Consider the following 17,768-nt stretch of genomic DNA (forward strand, 5'->3'; position numbering starts at 1 on the left):
CATCAGCCAACGGTGTTTCTTAGTTTGATGAGGATGAGTATGCTCTAGTTGCACTAACCTTGGTTCTCTTCGAGCCGCCACTGTGTGTAGGTAGTTGGCTTCTCCATTTTTGCTCCAACCGAAATATGTTCCAATGCCTCTCAAAAGTGAATTTTTGACCATAATTTGTGGAATAAAGTTTATAGGCCAACTCCTTTATATCATCAACGTTCGAACCACTCCTTATGTTTCGACTAGCTTGATCGTAGCAACCAGCAAATTGTGCAACAGCCTTGTTGATCTTATACCATCGTTTCACATATGCAACTACCTCCCTTGTCATGTCGGAGCAAAATTCTACACAGTAGCTATGAATTCGACTCCAAAATGTCCCCCCCTTTTGATCGGTACCAACTATAGGGTCAGTTGAAACATTAACCATGCACTGATCAGCATTTCATCATCTTTTCAATGCCAGTGTTGAATACTATCTTGCCTCCGATCTTCAATATCATCATCATTGAGGTCGATAGCATCTAATCCACGAAGTTTGGCAAAATCTGAATATTGTGAATTTGGACTAGATTGTATAGGAGTCTGAGAGGATGGGTTAGAAGAGCCACCAACACCAGATGAGTTATGTCTTGATGCACTGAATTGAGTTGGAAACGGTAAGGAAGTTGGAGTAACATTTCCGATAGAGGGGTTAAATATGGATGAAAATGGAAAATGTGGTGTTTGTGAATTTGATTTTGCGGTTGAAATATAGGAAATTAATTATTATAAGGAGCTTGAAAATTGAAATTAGAAAGATTTTGTGGATTTGAATTTTGAAATGTATTCGGTAGTGTGAAGTTTTGATTTGGAACTTGAGAGTTTGCAGTTTGAGATTGTTGGGTATTTGAAATTTGAGAAAAGTTTTGTAAGTAATTGAAGAAAGAGTTGAGTTGGTTTGGATCCATTCTTTCGAACAAAAAATAATACTAGCAGAACTTTGATTTTGTAAACTTGGAAGAAGATGAAGAAGAGTAGTAGATAGTGTGAGAATAGAAGTATATCTAAGTGGTATATATAGAGTAACAAAATATTAATTTGTTAATGATAACAGTAACATAGTAATGGCTAATTTCCAACAGCTAATTTTACAATGACTAGTTTTACAACGGCTAATTTAATATAATAATATAATTAATATTCAGTATTAATTTAATTACTTATATTAATTATGATTTAAATAATTAATATAAATTATTAATTAAATAAAATTATAATTAATTATTATAATTATTAATAAATTAAATATAATTTAATTATTTAATATAATTTTTTAAATAACTATATTAAATACTTAAATTATATTTAATTTATAAATAATTATAATATTTAATTATATACGTAAAGTTAAATATATGTATAGTTAACATATTATGCAACGTTAGTTATTATATTAATACTATATTATTTAATTTTTTTAATTTAATTACCACATGTTAGAATATCATTGATTAAAATGAAAACAAACCAAGTCCCTCTGAGTAAGGTCTTGCTTGCTTTGAAAAATGTGCTAGAACTCATCTTTATTTTGCTCTAATAGTTAGTCTTCATTTTTTGTCAGACAAACAGTAAACGGGTCCTTCATTTGTTCACCATTGGAGATGCTCTAAGGATATCTAAGCCTAGTTTAAACTTAATCTTAACACTAAGTCTTTTCACCTTTCTTCCGTTCCTCCATCACTGGTAAGTTTGCAAAGACAGACAAACAGACAGTTGCAAGCACAGGTAGAATACAAGTAATACAGATAGCAAGTATAACAGTTAGCATACTAAAATCATTTAGGCAATCCTAATTAATGCACAAACAATCAAATCAGACAATATGCATATGATGTATGCTTGTCTTATGACTGTTGATATCAACTGTTGGTTATGTAGTCAGCGCGAGATGTCCTGGAAGCTAACCATAAAAAATTAACCATGGAAAGAATTCTAAGCTAACATGGGGAAGACACACCCCAAGCTCATTGATAACCCTGGGTAGGATCCCAAGCTGACATGAGGGAGCAACACCCCAAGCTCAATATTATCCATGGGACGAATCCCAGGCTGACATGGGGAGACAACACCCCAAGGTCAATATATTCAATTATTTCTCATAAATACCATTTTCATTCTCAGTAATAATTCATAGCTCATCTCATCTTTCTCAACGTTACCTTACTCTCTTAAGTGGTTCATATATCACTTTCATAATCTTTGTCACTTTAAATACTATCTTCTCAAACTACAAATACCTTTTAAAAATCTTCTTTTATTTCCAAGTTAAAGGAATGTAAATAGAGGTTTAGAGGTTTGAATTTGAGCTTTAAAATATAAAATCCATTTTTGTTGAAACAGAGGCCACGCGTACGCGTGGGTGTGCATTTTCTGAGAGGTGTCATGAATTTTGGCACAGAGGTCACTCTTTTCTTTCAAGGAATCGACATCCTGGTGGTTATTCTTAGGAGTTGTTCATGGTTCTAAACAAAGCTCGGGTTGATTTTTTTTTTAAAAGATAGTAGGCCCAAAAGTGATTGAACTACTCAAACGGTATTCACTAGAAGATAAAAGGATGTCCTTTGCGGTGATTGCAACAAGTCTTAGAGATTAGGAAAAATGCACAAGAAGGAAAGTAAGGTGTATTTCCAAAGAGAGAATTGAAATCCAAGCTTGATGGAGGGGGAATAAAGTGCATCGAGTTTAATAAATCTTAGCTGATGTCAACAAAATGCAAGCTCGCTAAATAGAGCAGTTTCACTTGCAGCAGCCCCAAGATTCAAGGATTTACACGATTACTCCAGGACAGGCTCAAGTTCCTTTCGGGAGAGATGAGATTCACGCAAGTAGGAAGATAGGATTTGGGAAGTTGATCAGTTAATAATTCATGAAGAAATTTAAGATGGACTCTAGTGTAAGTCACTAAAGGAAAAATTAGGTTGACTCACCGAGACTCCCTCACATATCATTCATCCTGTTATTATCTTCTCTTTCCTCGACATAACTGGTGCTTCACACCGAAAACACTTGATTGAACGGATTTCGTTTTCAATTTCATACTCCTTCAAGCTCCTAAGTTCTACCGATTCTAATAGTGTCGTCGCACCACTCTTAATGCTCCTGATCCCTAACTTATGGTTCAAATTGTATGTACTCTTTCAATCCTCTTGTACTACATAACTCTAGTTATTATTCTTCAAGAACCTAGTCACTCCATCTAAACCAACCAAACGCCGTTTTATCTCACCAATTGGAAGTCATCATTTGATCATTCCCTTGGAAATCTCAATTCGCACAGTTCGATAATGCATTATGACGAGTACTACAGGTCATTATCATGCAAGGCAGTCAAAATTTCAATTACTAATTCACCATTACCTCTAATCGGAGCATCTTTGCCCTCAGTACCATCCGCCGCCATGGTGTACACTCGTCCCGCCTGCAGAGCTCTTCTAACTTTATGACTCTTCTTTTCTGGGCAATTCCAGGACAAATGCTCGGTTCTCCCACAATAATAACATACATCCCAACCGGCTCTATACGGAGTGTTCGGGTGGTACCTCCTACAAGTCAAGTCATCTTGCAAAAACTGAGCCTATTTTTCGTGTCCTCTTCCCTGGTTGTTGTTATTGTTGAACCTTCGGAAGTTACTTTGACCTTGATGTTGCTGTGGAATATTGCTGCCTCGCCTGAAATCTTGACCTCTAGGCGCCAAGTTTCTTCCTTGATCTCCCCTAACAGAGGCTCGGTGATCACCCTTATCTACTACCACCTTCCTCACACACTCTTTTGCCACTCGACTCTTGTTTACGTGCTCGGAAAAGACCCTGATCTTTGATGGAAAGGCAGAAGTCATCCAATTAAGAAATCAATATAAGAAATACGTTGCGAGTATAGCTCTTAACCAGCAAAAATCCACCTCATCAATTTAGAAAGATTGTCACAAAAGTTTAGAATAAAAATACTGGGAGTATGAGTCCCAGGTCGTCTCCCAACAAGTTGCCAAAAAGAGTGCTAATTTATTAATCAGGAATTTTCTGGGTAATTTTGAGTTTGGGCAATGGGCAAATAAATAATTATAAATTCAAGCAGTGAAAATTAAAAGAGATTTATATATTCAAATTAAAAGCCTTGACTTGGGGAATAATTAATTGGAAGTTCTATCCTTGTTGGAATTTTCTCAAGTGTAGTATAAAGATGTTGTTATTTTCACTTAGTTAACCCTTACTAAATAAAGGAAAGTCAAGTGATTGAGCTAACTCTTATTCGCAAATCCTAGTCCTCTCCCTTGGAAAGGTCTAGCGTTAGTAAATACAGAATTAGCCAACAACTTCCAATTTAACTAATCACTTGAGCATTCCAACTCAAGTGTCTCCTCTTAATCAACCTCCATATCAAGTTGGGAGTCTACTCCATCAACATAGATACCATCTTCGTTATTGGGAGTTTGGAGTAGAAAAGAGACATGATAATTTAAATAAGATAGGAATTCAAAATTAATTAAAAGTAAAAGTAATCCTTTGCATTAATAAATTCTAAAAATAATCCAATTGTAACTCTAAACAAGAATTAAGAATATGGAATAATAAAAGAGTAAGAAAACAAACTAGAATAGTATCTTCAATGGAGGTGATGACTCTTCAATATCCAAAGCAAAAGCATAAAACTAATAAACTATGAATGTAAAGAAAACCTAGAGGAAGAGCAAATTCTCTCTCTAGATTCAGATCTAAAAACTAAATGTGTTGAGTCTCTACACATTTCCTGACTCTAGTATGTGTTTCTGGGCCGGAAACTGGGTCAAAACTCGTCTCGAAATCTCCCCCAGCATTTTCTGTTATTTCTGCAGATCGCGCATGTCACGCGTACGCGTCTGTCACGCGTACGTGTCATCCACGCGCACGCATCTTTTTGCAAACTCCAATCCACGCGTACGCGTCAGGCACACGCACGCGTCGCTGCAAATTTCTCCATATCGCGCGCACGCGTGAACCATGCGTGTGCGTCGATGCTTTCTGGTTATCTCCTTAGTTTTTTGTGTTTCTTCCATTTTTGCAAGCTTCCTCTCTATTTTCTAAGCCATTCCTGCCCTATAAAGCCTGAAACACTTAACACACGGATCACGACATCGAATGGTATAAAGGAGAGTTGAAATACACAAATTAAAGATCTCTAGGAAGCAAGTTTTTCAACCATAGAATAAAACTAGGAAGAAATTGTAAAATCATTCAAATCATATGAATAAGTAGGTAAGGACTTGATGAAAACCACTCAAATGAGCACAAGATAAACCATAAAATAGTGGTTTATCAACCTCCCCACACTTAAACATTAGCATGTCCTCATGCTTAGCTCAAGGAGATAAAATAAATGAGTAGGAAAAAATAAGACTCATGCAATGCAATGCAACCTATGTATGAATGCAACTATATACTAAGATGATTCTGTCTACTTAGTTTAAAAATAAATAAGTTCTTCAAGACAAACATAAATCAAATTCCACTAATTCAAATTATACACTAAAAGACAAGTAAACTTGTAAGAAGACAGCTCATGAAAGCATGGAACATAGAATCAAGCATTGAACCCTCACTGATGGTGTATATGCACTCTAGTCACTCAAGTGTGTAGGGTAATCACTCTACTCTTCTCTAATCATGCTTTCTAAATCTTGTTCTTCACCTAACCAATCAACAAATATTTAATGTACCAATGCAAACATCATGAGGTCTTTTCAAGGTTGTAATAGGGCTAAGGTAAAGGTGATGGTATATATATGGCTAAGTGAGCTATAAATCGAATCCTTGATTAACCTAAGCTCTTACCTATACATACACTCTTTATACTTTTAAAATCATACCTAGCAACCCAAAGTTCCCACTTTTGCATATTTCACATACTCATGCATCAACTTTTCTTTTAATTTTTATCACATATGCATTGATCTTCTTCTTTAACTTAACATTGGGGTAATTTTGTCTCCTTATTTATTTATTTATATATTAAATCTTTTTGGATTTTTTTAAAAGTAAAAGTAAACATAACTTATCAATGCACATGAATTTTTAATTTTTTTGGTCTCACATGAGTAGGTACCCAAATTCTCAATATTTTATCAAAGTAATAACATAACATATTCCCTTATTAACCCATGTTCCCACAGTTTTCTCACACTTAATTGACATACAATCTCTATCTTAAGCTAACCAAAGATTCAATTGGGGTGTTTAATTATTTTTTTTTTCGCTTAAGGCTAGTGATGTGGTAAAATATAGAACAAATGGGATTAAAAGGCTCAAAGTGGCTAACAAAGGCAAATGGAAGGGTAGGCTATTTGGGATAAGTGAGTTAATAATCAAATAATGGCCTCAATCATATGCATGCATATAAACACATTAAACATTGGACATATAGGATGGAACAAAATAAAAATTACAATCATAGAGAAGAAAATACACAAGAATAAAATTTTTATGGTTTAATAGTGTAACCATGTAATTAAGCTCAATTCTCACAGGTTGTGTGTTCTAGTTCTAAACTATGTTCCAATTTACAGTCTTCAAACAAGTTTAACACAAAGGTTTTGATTTAAATTAGTGAAATTTTTCAAAAATATGGTCTTAAAAAGAACTTATTATTTTTTTCAACCAATTAGAACATGCATGCAAATACTTATTACTATGCAATCTATCCTATCCTAAACAAAAGAAAAATAAATAATTTATTGGTGCTAAGAAAGAGAAATTACCTCCGGAAGTCAGGTACTGACCGACCTCCCCACACTTAAAGCTTGGCACCATCCTCGGTGCCATCAGTCAGGAACAAAGGGGGGCTGGTAGCACCATCTCCACAATCGGGACCGTCATGGCTCCCTGTGCTGGTAAATGAAGTGGAGTCTGGGGTGTCTGGGTCTTCTTCAGGTGGGTGGTTGCGAACAATCAGCTCCTTGAGGTATGTAAATCGGCGCTTGTTACGATGCTCTCTATGCTTTCCCTGCCGGTCAAGCCGGTCTAACCTCTGAATTATCTATAGGAACAATTGATTTATTGAAGGTTCTTGTGATGTGGAAGGAGAAGGAATATCTCCAACCGGTTCTGCAGGCCGGCTAGTAGTGGCTGCTGGAGGTCTGATATACTTCCCGTTAGGGACGTACTGATCATCCCGTGGAATCATGGCCTTGCTGTCCCCAGCTCTGTAGGAGACTCCGGCTGCTAAGACTAGATCTGAAACCAAGGCAGGAAAAAATAGGTTGCCCACAATCTGTATGTGTCCCATAGCATGCCGAAGGTGTCTTGGTAAATTAAGAGGCTGGTCTGTAAGGATACACCAGAATAGAACAGCCATGTCTGCAGTGAAGGAGGACTCGTGAGTGCTCGAAAAAACGTAATGGGACATAATCTGTGCCCATACTCGAGCCTCCAAGGTGAGTGCTGAAGCCAATATGCCCTTAGGTCAGGATCGATGGTATCCATAGATCCATCTGCTGCCAGGTTGTGCTATAACTCTGAGGACGGTATCCCAGTCAAATTGGTATGTCTGGCGCTTGAAAGAGGCTTCTTGGTATGCGTCCAATCCTTCTGGAGCAGGAGAAAGATCTAAAACTTGCTGAATAGCCTCTTCAGTTATGGGAATTTGCTTCTGACGGACATAGATAGACTGCAGGGTTGGCATGTAAAAATTGGAGCAGAATTCAACTACCCATGAGAGATTAACCTGCCGTGGCTGTCTCCGTAAGAATCTCCATTGTCTACGTTCAATTCTGGGCTCTACAAAATCAACAATGTGGGTCGGGAGGATGAGGAGGTGCTCATTGTTATAGTTTCGCTCAGCCAGAATGGGGAACATCTGCTCACAGTAGCGGTTAGTGAACTGTGCAATGTCCTTTGCTAGAAAGGCTTTCTCTTTTTCATCAACCTTGATGATCCTCTTGACTCGCTTTGTTGAGGGCTTTACTGCTGTTGAGGATGGCTCTGCAACTAGTGCTCTTTTTGTTCCTTTCCTTGCCGGTGGTTTGGTAGTAGCTTTCTCTTTACCTTTCTTAGTGGCCATCCTGAAAAGGGAAAAGGAAAGTAACATGTAAAGCTAAGGGTTGAGCAAGGAAGAGGACAATATAAGTGATAATCAATGCCAAGGTAAAGAAGGATGTCGTTAACACATGGCCGCGACTACATGTGATCAGTTCATCCATGGAAATATAGCAAATGTATATTATGGCAAGTAGATGCAAGATATTTATTGGCATGCTGGCAAAGGCATGAGTAGCATAGATCAAGCATTAATTGCCCAATTTGATTATCAAATGTTTCAAACTAAAAATCTGTTTTTATTGATAATTATATTCAATTAATAAAATATTAAAAGGGATTTTGTGAAAAACAGGCATTAGAGTAGAAGAATAGAATAATATAAAAATGCATAATGCCATACGAGCTTTTTCACAAATACTTAGCATGCATGGTAAATATGTTATTAAAAGTATTAAATTTGAACATGTAAGCAACCCTTAAGAAGTAATATTAATTGTCAAACAATTCCTTAATAATCCACAAGCAAAATATAGAAGAAAATAATCACCCAATTAAATTTCTAACACTAATTAAAATAATGTAAAAAGAAAGAAATAGAAAACATAGATAGTGAAATTTAAAAAGAAAAAGAAAAAGAAAACATAAATAAAAAATAATAATGGAAAAGGAAAAAGAAAAGAAGAAAAGAAAAGAACCTTGATGATGAAGATAAAGAAGGAGGGGGAGAATATAGTAGAAAGTAAGAGGGAATAAAGAAGGAAGAAGGAAGAAGAAAGAAATAAGAAGGGAGAAAAGAATTAGGATTGGGGAAGAAAAGATAAGAATTCTGGTACTAATCTGGGTAAACTATACGGCGCAGGCGACGCGTGCGCGTGGAGCACACAGACGCGTAGTTTGTGCTATTTTCAAGTGACGCGTACGCGTGGGTGACACGTACGCGTGACCTGAATTATGCTATTGGCGCGAGAGCAGCCTCGCGCACGCACAACTCTCTGTCTCATACGCACTTATTGCCAAAAATTCAACTGATGCGTGCGCGTGAGGGACATGCACGTGTGGATGGGCTGGAGGGGGAAATTGACGCGTACGTGTCATGGACATGCACGCGTGACATTGTTTGCACTCCTAGCACTATTCCAGCATTAAGCCATCACAACTTTCTGCCCAAATCTTGTTTATGCCGATTTTGCAGGGTCACGCGTACACGTAAGTGACGCGTATGCGTGGGCTGGGTTTTTCGTAAGCGACGCGTCCACGTCAGGGATGCGTACGCGTGGTCATGTTTGTGCCTAAGGTACGCCTCCAGCCACGCTCTCGCGTAACTCTGTTTCATTCTTCTTTTTCATGAATGCATATATGACGTGTACGTGTCAGCGACGCTCGCGCGTCGCGTGCTTTTTTTTTAAGCAGAGTGCAAATGCAAATGCAGACTATATGCAGAGATTATGAGAAGAGTCACAAAGAAAAATAAGGTAGAATAAAATAAAACAAAACTAAGACTAAAACGGAACGATCATACCATGGTGGGTTGTCTCCCACCTAGCACTTTGCTTTTACGTCCTTAAGTTGGACGGTCTTCAGGCTCATTCTGCTTCTGTTGGTGGGTCTTCCAAGAGGAAGACCTCTAACTCTTTGTGATCCTTCATCTTCTCACCATGATAAAGCTTTAGGCGATGTCCATTGACCTTAATGAATTTGGAGCTAGAAGGATAACGCAGGTGAAAAACTCCGTATGGCTCTGCCTTTTCTACTCTGTAGGAACCTTCCCATCTTGATCTCAGTTTGCCTGGCATGAGCCTCAGTCTGGAGTTATAAAGAAGAACTAACTCCCCTGGTCTGAACTCTCTCCTCTTTATGTGCTTATCATGGACAACCTTCATCTTCTCTTTGTATCGCCTGGAGTTGTCATATGCTTCTAGGTGAAGGTTCTTTGATTCTGCTAGTTGCAGCTTCCTTTCAGCACCAGCTTCTTTAAATCCCATGTTGCACTCCCTCACAACCCAGAAAGCCTTGTGTTCCACTTCTACTAGAAGGTGGCAAGCCTTTCCGTACACTAAGCGGAAGGGGCTCATCCCAATGGGTGTCTTGTATGCTGTCCAATACGCCCAGAGCGCATCAACAAGTCTGGTGCTGCAGTCCTTCCTATGGGGCTTTACTATCTTTTCCAAAATGTGCTTTATTTCTCTATTAGATAGCTCTGCTTGCCCATTGGTCTGGGGATGGTATGTTGTTGCTACTTTGTGAACTATCCCATGCTTCTTCAGTAATCCTGCTAATCTCCTGTTACAAAAGTGAGTGCCTTGATCACTCACGATTGCTCATGGTGATCCAAAGCGACAAATAATATGGTTTCTAACAAAGAAAACAACAGTGTCAGCATCATCAGTACAGGTAGGAATTGCTTCCACCCATTTAGAAACATAATCTACAGCTAACAATATATACAGGTAACCACTAGAGTTTGAAAATGGACCCATGAAGTCAATACCCCAAACATAAAAAATTTCATAGAATAGTATAATCTGTTGGGGCATCTCATCCTTCTTGGATATATTACCAAACCTTTGGTAAGGAGAAAAAGATTTACAAAAAGCAGTAGCATCTTTAAAAAGAGTAGGCCACCAGAATCCACAGTCTAAAATTTTCCTATCTATTCTTTGAGGGCCAAAATGTCTTCCACTCTCAGAAAAGTGATAGACCTCTAAAATGGACTGGAATTCTGATTGAGGCACACACCTTCTAATTACCTGGTCAGCACCACACTTCCATAAGTATGGGTCATCCCATATATAATATTTAGACTCGTTTTTCAGCTTGTCTCTTTGATGCTTAGTAAAATTAGGAGGGAAAGTATGACTGACTAGATAATTAGCTACAGGTGCATACCAAGGAACTACTTCAGATACTGCATGCAAGCTATCAAATGGAAAAACATCATTGATAGGAGTAGAGTCATCCTTAATGTGCTCAAGGTGACTCAAGTGGTCTGCCACTAAATTCTGGTTCCCACTCCTATCTTTAATTTCTAAATCAAATTCTTACAGCAACAGTATCAAACGTATTAGCCTTGGTTTGGACTCTTTTTTAGCTAATAAATATTTTAGAACTGCATGGTCTGAGTACACTACCACCTTAGTACCAAGTAAATAGGCTCGGAATTTATCCAGAGCAAAAACGATAGCCAGAAGCTCTTTTTCAGTAGTAGTGTAATTGGACTGAGCAGCGTCTAAGGTCTTAGACGCATAAGCAATTACAAAAGGATCCTTACCTTCGCGCTGAGCCAGCGCCGCTCCTACTGCATGGTTGGAGGCATCACACATAATCTCAAAAGGCTGGCTCCAGTCTGGTCCTCTCACAATCAGAGCTTAAGTCAGGGCGATTTTCAGCTTATCAAATGCTTGCATGCAATCCTCACTGAACTCGAACTCAATATCTTTCTGCAGCAGTCTGGATAAAGGTAATGCTACCTTACTGAAGTCCTTAATGAATTTCCTGTAGAAACCTGCATGGCTAAGGAATGAGCGAACTTCCCTCACGGAGGAGGGGTAAGGTAAACTAGAAATGACATCTACCTTTACTGGATCTACAGAAATACCACTATTAGAGACAACATGTCCCAGAATAATCCCTTGTTTTACCATAAAGTGACACTTTTCAAAATTCAATACAAGGTTTGAACTAACACACCTGTCTAATACTCTAGCTAAACTATCCAAGTAAAGGTTAAATGAATCGCCATAAATGCTAAAATCATCCATAAATACTTCCATACAGTTCTCAATAAGGTCCGAGAAGATACTCATCATGCATCTTTGGAAAGTAGCCGGTGTATTACATAAGCCAAAAGGCATTCTCTTATATGCATACATTCCAAAGGGACATGTAAAAGTAGTCTTTTCCTGATCATCAGGAGCTATATAAATTTGAAAATAGCCTGTATAACCATCTAAAATGCAGTAATGGGATTTACCTGATAGGCGATCAAGCATCTGATCAATAAATGGCAAGGGGTAATGATCCTTGCGAGTAGCTTGGTTGAGACGCCTGTAATCAATGCAAACTCTCCATAAATTCTGCACTCTAGTTGTCAGGAGTTCTCCATGCTCATTCTTTACTGTTGTGACTCCAGACTTCTTGGGTACAACTTGCACTGGACTGACCCATTCACTATCTGAGATGGGGTAGATAATATCTGCTTCAAGTAGCCTGGTCACTTCTTTCTTGAAAACTTCTAAGATGGTGGGATTTAATCTTCTTTGGGGTTGACGGACAGGCTTTGATCCCTCTTCTAAGAATATCCTGTGCTCACAAACCTGAGGGCTGATGCCTACTATATCCGCCAAGCTCCACCCAATTACTTTCTTGTGTTTTCTCAGCACACTGAGCAGCTGCTCCTCCTGTTGGAAAGTGAGTTTCCTTGCAATGATAACTGGAAGCTTCTGATTATCCTCAAGATAAGCATACTTGAGGTGGGATGGAAGGGGTTTTAATTTCAATTTCTGCTCATGGCTAGGCTCTGGATTATCTTGAGCTAATGATAATGGCAAAGTGTCCTCATTGTGTTCAGAGGGTGTCCCCACACTTGGACCTTGCTCCATGTGCCTTTCTTCTGCTTCTTCTTGGTGAACTTCAGCTACAGTTTTATCAATGATGTCACACTAGAAGATAGAATGATCTTTCGAAGGGTGCTTCATAGCTTCATTTAAACTGACACTCACTGCTCTGCCATCTATCTCAAAGGAGTAAGTTCCTGAGAATGCATCCAGCTTGAACTTTGAAGTCTTCAGGAATGGTCTTCCAAGCAGGATTGATGATGGTCTTCCTGAGTCATTAGGGGACATTTCCAAGATATAGAAATCAATGGGAAATGTGAACCCCTTAATGCTCACTAATACATCTTCAACAATTCCAACTACTATAATAATGCTTTTATCTGATAACACAAAACGAGCTGCCGACCTTTTTAAGCGAGGGAGCCTCAAAGCATCATATATAGACAATGGCATTATACTAACACACGCTCCTAAATCACACATGCAGTCAGAAAATATTACACCTCCAATGGTACAGTTAACCATGCATGGACCTGGGTCACTACATTTTTCAGGTATACCCCCATTAAAGCAGATATAGAACTACCTAAAGGAATAGTTTTTAGTTCAATAATTTTATCTTTATGTATGCATAAATCTTTCAGAAACTTTGCGTATTTAGGTACTTGTTGAATAACATCAAAAAGGGGAACAATTACCTCAACCTTTTTGAAAATTTCTACCATTTTGGGATCAAGTTTCATCTGCTTTCTGGACTTCCGTGCAAGGTGTGGAAATGGAATAGGAATGGCGCCACTTGCTGCTTCTGCATCCTTTGGTGCTCCATTCCTTGGATGAGCTACTTCTTCTTCAACCTTGTTTTGTACTTCCTCTTCTTTTTCAGCATCTTCCACTCCAACTAAGTCTTCAACTGGGGCGTGTTCTTGTGGGCTTGGCTCCTCTTGGTTCCTTTCTTGCAGTGTGGTTCTGGACCTCAAAGTGATGACATTGATGCTACCTTTGGGATTAGGTAAGGGTTGAGAAGGAATTCCACTGGAGCTTGAAGGCTGGTTGGTGGAAGCAGGTAATGAATCTATCTAGGAGATGAGAGCTTGTAAAGTGGTATTCAGACTATTTAAAGTAGAGTTCAGTGTAATCTGCATGTCTTGTTGTCCTTGTGCAAGAGAACGAAGCATCTCGTCATTTGATGAGAAAGTAGGATAAGTGATATGAGGGGCCCGTTGTTGGTTGTGCTGGGGTCCTTGGGATTGCCTTAGGTGAGGTGCTCTATAAGGCTGGTTCTGATTCTGTTGTCTGTTGTTATTGTTCCACCTCTAATTTCTATTGTTGTCTCTGCCTCCTCAGTTATAGTTGTCTCTCCAGCCATGGTTGGAATTATCTCTCCAACCCTGGTTGGAGTTGTCCTGCCACCCTTGGTTATAGTTCCCACCTTGGTTTCAGTTGCTGCCTTGTTGATTGTATCCTTGATTCGGGCGGTCATATAAGTTATGAGTAGCTGCCACAGTGTTGTCTTCTTGTTGGAGATATGGGCGCTCATCAGTGTAATGACTATAATCAGTACAGATTCCGCATACTCTTTGGGGGACCAACTGTTGGCTTTGTTGTGGTGGGGGAGATTGTTGTTGTTGTTAATTCAATTGCATCTGCTTCAGTAGGTTGGTCATTTCACATATAGCTTGTGTGACGGCAGTAGTCTCACTGCTAGAGGAAACCTCTGCAACAGCCTTTGAGTGGCTGTTCCTGTGCCTGTGATTCCTAGTGGACTCAGCCAAGTCGCTGATCAGTTGCCATGCTTTATCTACGATTTTGTACTTTTTCAGAGAACCATTACTAGCACCATCCAATGTAGTTTTATCCCGAGGCTTCATGCCTTGAGTGAAGTAGCTGATCAACACTAACTTGTCAATCATGTGATGGGGGTATGCGTCCAGAAGGTTCTTAAAGCGCTCCCAGTACTCATAGAGAGTCTCCAATTCACCTTGAACAATATAGGAGATCTCTTTCCTCAATCTATCTGTAACTTCAGCTGGAAAATATTTTTCCAAGAATTCTCCCCTGAGCGTATCCCAGTTGGTAACAGTTGCTTCCGGTTGGGAGTAGTACCACTCCCTCGCCTTTTCCTCAAGAGAAAACGGGAAGGCGGTTAACAGAATAGAAGTTTCATTTGCACCATTACGCCTAACAGTAGAATAGTGAAGAACGAAACTCTCACGCGATCTCAAATTTTCACAATAAATTCGCGTTGTAAGTATAGCTTCTAGACCGACAAGAATTCATTTCTTACAAAAGTTTTGTTTGTCACTTAAGCAAATCCAATAAAATTGATAACCGAGTATTTAAACCTCGGGTCGTCTTCTCAAGGAATTGCAGGGAGGTATGACTTATTATTAGGAAAAGGTAGAATTTTGGGTTTTTAAAATAAGGAACAAGTAATTTAAATGACAAGTAAAATAAATTAATAAATATAAAATAAACTCTTGGCAAGGTATAAGAACTGGAAGTCGTATCCTAGTTATCCTTATCAATTGTGATGAGAATTGGATTCTTCCCCCACCTTATTAACCTCTAACTATGAAGGTAAGTTAAGTGGATGAATTAATTTTTGAATCCTCAAGTCCTAGTCTTTCCTTGGGAAAGGCTAGAGTTATTGGAACTCGATTTAATTCTTGAAGAATTCCAATTTTCAATCAGCACCTCGAGTTTGATAACTCAAGCGTCACCAATTACTTAACCAAAGCCAAGAGGAAGAAAATATCTAAATTAAATTTAAAGCATCCATATAAATAAAGCAAAGCAAAATTAAATCTGAAAATACCTCAAATTGCATTAATAAAAGAAATCAAATCTAACTTGGATATTCATAAATTAATTGGGAAAATAAATAAAAGGAAAATTGAACCTGAAAAAAAGAAACAATCCTGAAAGTAAGAGAAATCCTAATCCTAAATCCTAAGAGAGAGGAGAGAACCTCTCTCCCTAAAAGCTACATCTAATCCTAAAAATTATGAAGGAATGTTGTATGTATTGTTGTCTCATGAATGAATGGATTCTCCCACTTTATAGCCTCTAATCTGTGTTTTCTGGGCCGCAAACTGGGTCGAAAACAGCCCAGAAATTGCTGGAGAAGAAATCTGCCACGTCGATTTTCGTCACTGCGACGCGTCCGCGTGAAGCGCCCGTTCGTGTCGCCTAGCGTCAGGGCAACTATGACATATTATATATCAAATCGAAGCCCCGGACGTTAGCTTTCCAACGCAACTAAAACCGTATTGTTTGGACTTCTGTAGCTCAAGTTATGATCGTTTTAGTGCAAGAGGGTCAGGCTAACAGCTTTGCAGTTCCTTCAACTTCTTGTATTCCTTCCACTTTTGCATGCTTTCTTTCCATCTTCTAAGCCATTCCTTCCTTGTAATCTCTGAAATCACTTAACTCACATATCAAGGCATCTAATGGTAATAAGAGAGGATTAATAATAAGCAAATATAAGATCAAAGAAGCATGTTTTCAATCATAACACAAAATCAGGAAGAAAAATATAAAACCATGCAATTTATATGAATAAGTGAGTAAAGAGTTGATAAAAATCACTCAAATTAGCACAAGATAAACCATAAAATAGTGGTTTATCAACTTTTCCACACTTAAACATTAGCATGTCCTCATGCTAAACTCAAGAGAAGCTATAAGAGAGTGAAGAGGAATGGTAGAAAGTATGAAATGCAACCTATCTATATGAATGCAACTATATGCTAAGATGTTTCTACCTACTTGGTTAAAAGTGAAATAAGTTCTTCAAGACAAATACAACCCAAATTTCACTAATTCTAATCGTACAATAAAAGTAAGTAAACTTGTAAGAAGATAGCTCATGAAAGCAGGAAACATAGAATTAAGTACTGAACCCTTACTGGTAGTGTATATCACTCTAACTCTCTCAAGTGTCTAGGGTAATTCACTCTACTCCTCTCTAGTCATACTTTCTAAACTTTGTTCTTCGTCTAACCAATTGACAAGTATTTAGTATACCAATGCAAACATCATGAGGTCTTTTCAGGGTTGTAATGGGGCTAAGGTAAAGGTAAGGGTACATGTATGACCAAGTGAGCTATAATATGAATCTTTGACTAACCTAAGCTCTCACCTAATATACATATACTCTATATACTGTTAAATTCATGCCTAGCTACCCATAATTCCCACTTTTGTATGATTTCCATACTCATGTACCAAATTTTTGATATTTCTTTACTTTTATCACATGTGCATTTTTTTTATTAACTTAGCATTGGGGTAATTTTGTCCCCTTATTTATTTATTTATTTATTTATTTATTTATTAATTTATTAACTTATCAATGCACATGGATTTTTAATTTTTTTCTGGTTTTACATGAGTAGGTTCCCAAATTCCCAATATCCAAATAAATTAGAAACATGATACATTCCCTTATTAACCCATGTTCCCACAATTTTCCCACACTTAGTTGATGCACAATCTCTATCTTAAGATAACCAAAGATTCGATTGGGGTGATTATTTGTTTTTCCGCTTAAGGCTAGTGATGTGGTAAAATATAGAACAAATGGGGATAAAAAGGCTCAAAGTGGCTAACAAAGGTAATTGAAAGGGTAGGCTTATTTGGGATAAATGAGTAAAAATTCAAATAATGGCCTCAATCATATGCAAACATGTAAATACACTAAATAGTGGACATATAGAATGGAACAAAGCAAAGATTGCAATTATAGGGAAGAAAATACACAAGAATAAAAATTTATGGTTAAATAATGTAACCATATAAATAAGCTCAAAATCTCACAGGTTGTGTGTTCTTGGCTATAATTCATGTTCCAAATACAACTTCAAACAAGTTTTAACATAAAAATTTTTCAATTTAAATTAGTGAAATATTATAAAAATTTCTTGAAAAAGAAAATATTACTTCAACCAAGTAGTAACTAAATGCATAAAATCAAACAAATATGCAATCAAATATGCAAATGCAACAATGAACAAACAAAGAAAATAGAGTATTGGTGTTGGAAAGAAGGTAACTAACCCCTGGAAGTCGGTATCGACCTCCCCACACTTAAAGATTGCACCGTCCTCGGTGCATGCTAAGATGTGCAAGTGGACGGGTTGCTTCAACTGACGCTTTTCTCATCAAGGAATGTGCG

At 37.8% G+C, this 17,768-nt stretch overlaps 2 protein-coding genes across 10 annotated transcripts in view; one reads left to right on the forward strand and one right to left on the reverse strand.

Annotated features, from left to right (window-relative positions):
- Nucleotides 1–17,768, forward strand: part of LOC107609667 (uncharacterized) — a 70,549-nt gene that overhangs the window by 34,457 nt on the left and 18,324 nt on the right. For 2 of the 9 annotated variants that reach the window (XR_015892096.1, XR_015892099.1), the window contains exon 5: nucleotides 1,595–17,617. The exons of the other annotated variants lie outside the window; for them this stretch is intronic. The gene's annotated coding sequence lies outside the window, so the exon portion shown is untranslated. Of the gene's footprint in view, nucleotides 1–1,594; nucleotides 17,618–17,768 lie in introns of those variants that run through there. 9 annotated transcript variants of the gene reach the window in all.
- Nucleotides 20–3,433, reverse strand: LOC148553761 (glutathione S-transferase T3-like). Its single transcript, XM_088494876.1, has 3 exons — nucleotides 3,339–3,433; nucleotides 468–631; nucleotides 20–393 (listed from the first exon to the last, which is right to left on the reverse strand). Exons 1-3 carry the CDS (start codon nucleotides 3,431–3,433, stop codon nucleotides 20–22), a joined length of 633 nt encoding a protein of 210 aa, XP_088351002.1.

This window comes from Arachis ipaensis, chromosome B7 (assembly GCF_059453495.1).
Source record: "Arachis ipaensis isolate K30076 ecotype BB chromosome B7, ASM5945349v1, whole genome shotgun sequence".
Classification (NCBI taxonomy): domain Eukaryota; kingdom Viridiplantae; phylum Streptophyta; class Magnoliopsida; order Fabales; family Fabaceae; genus Arachis; species Arachis ipaensis.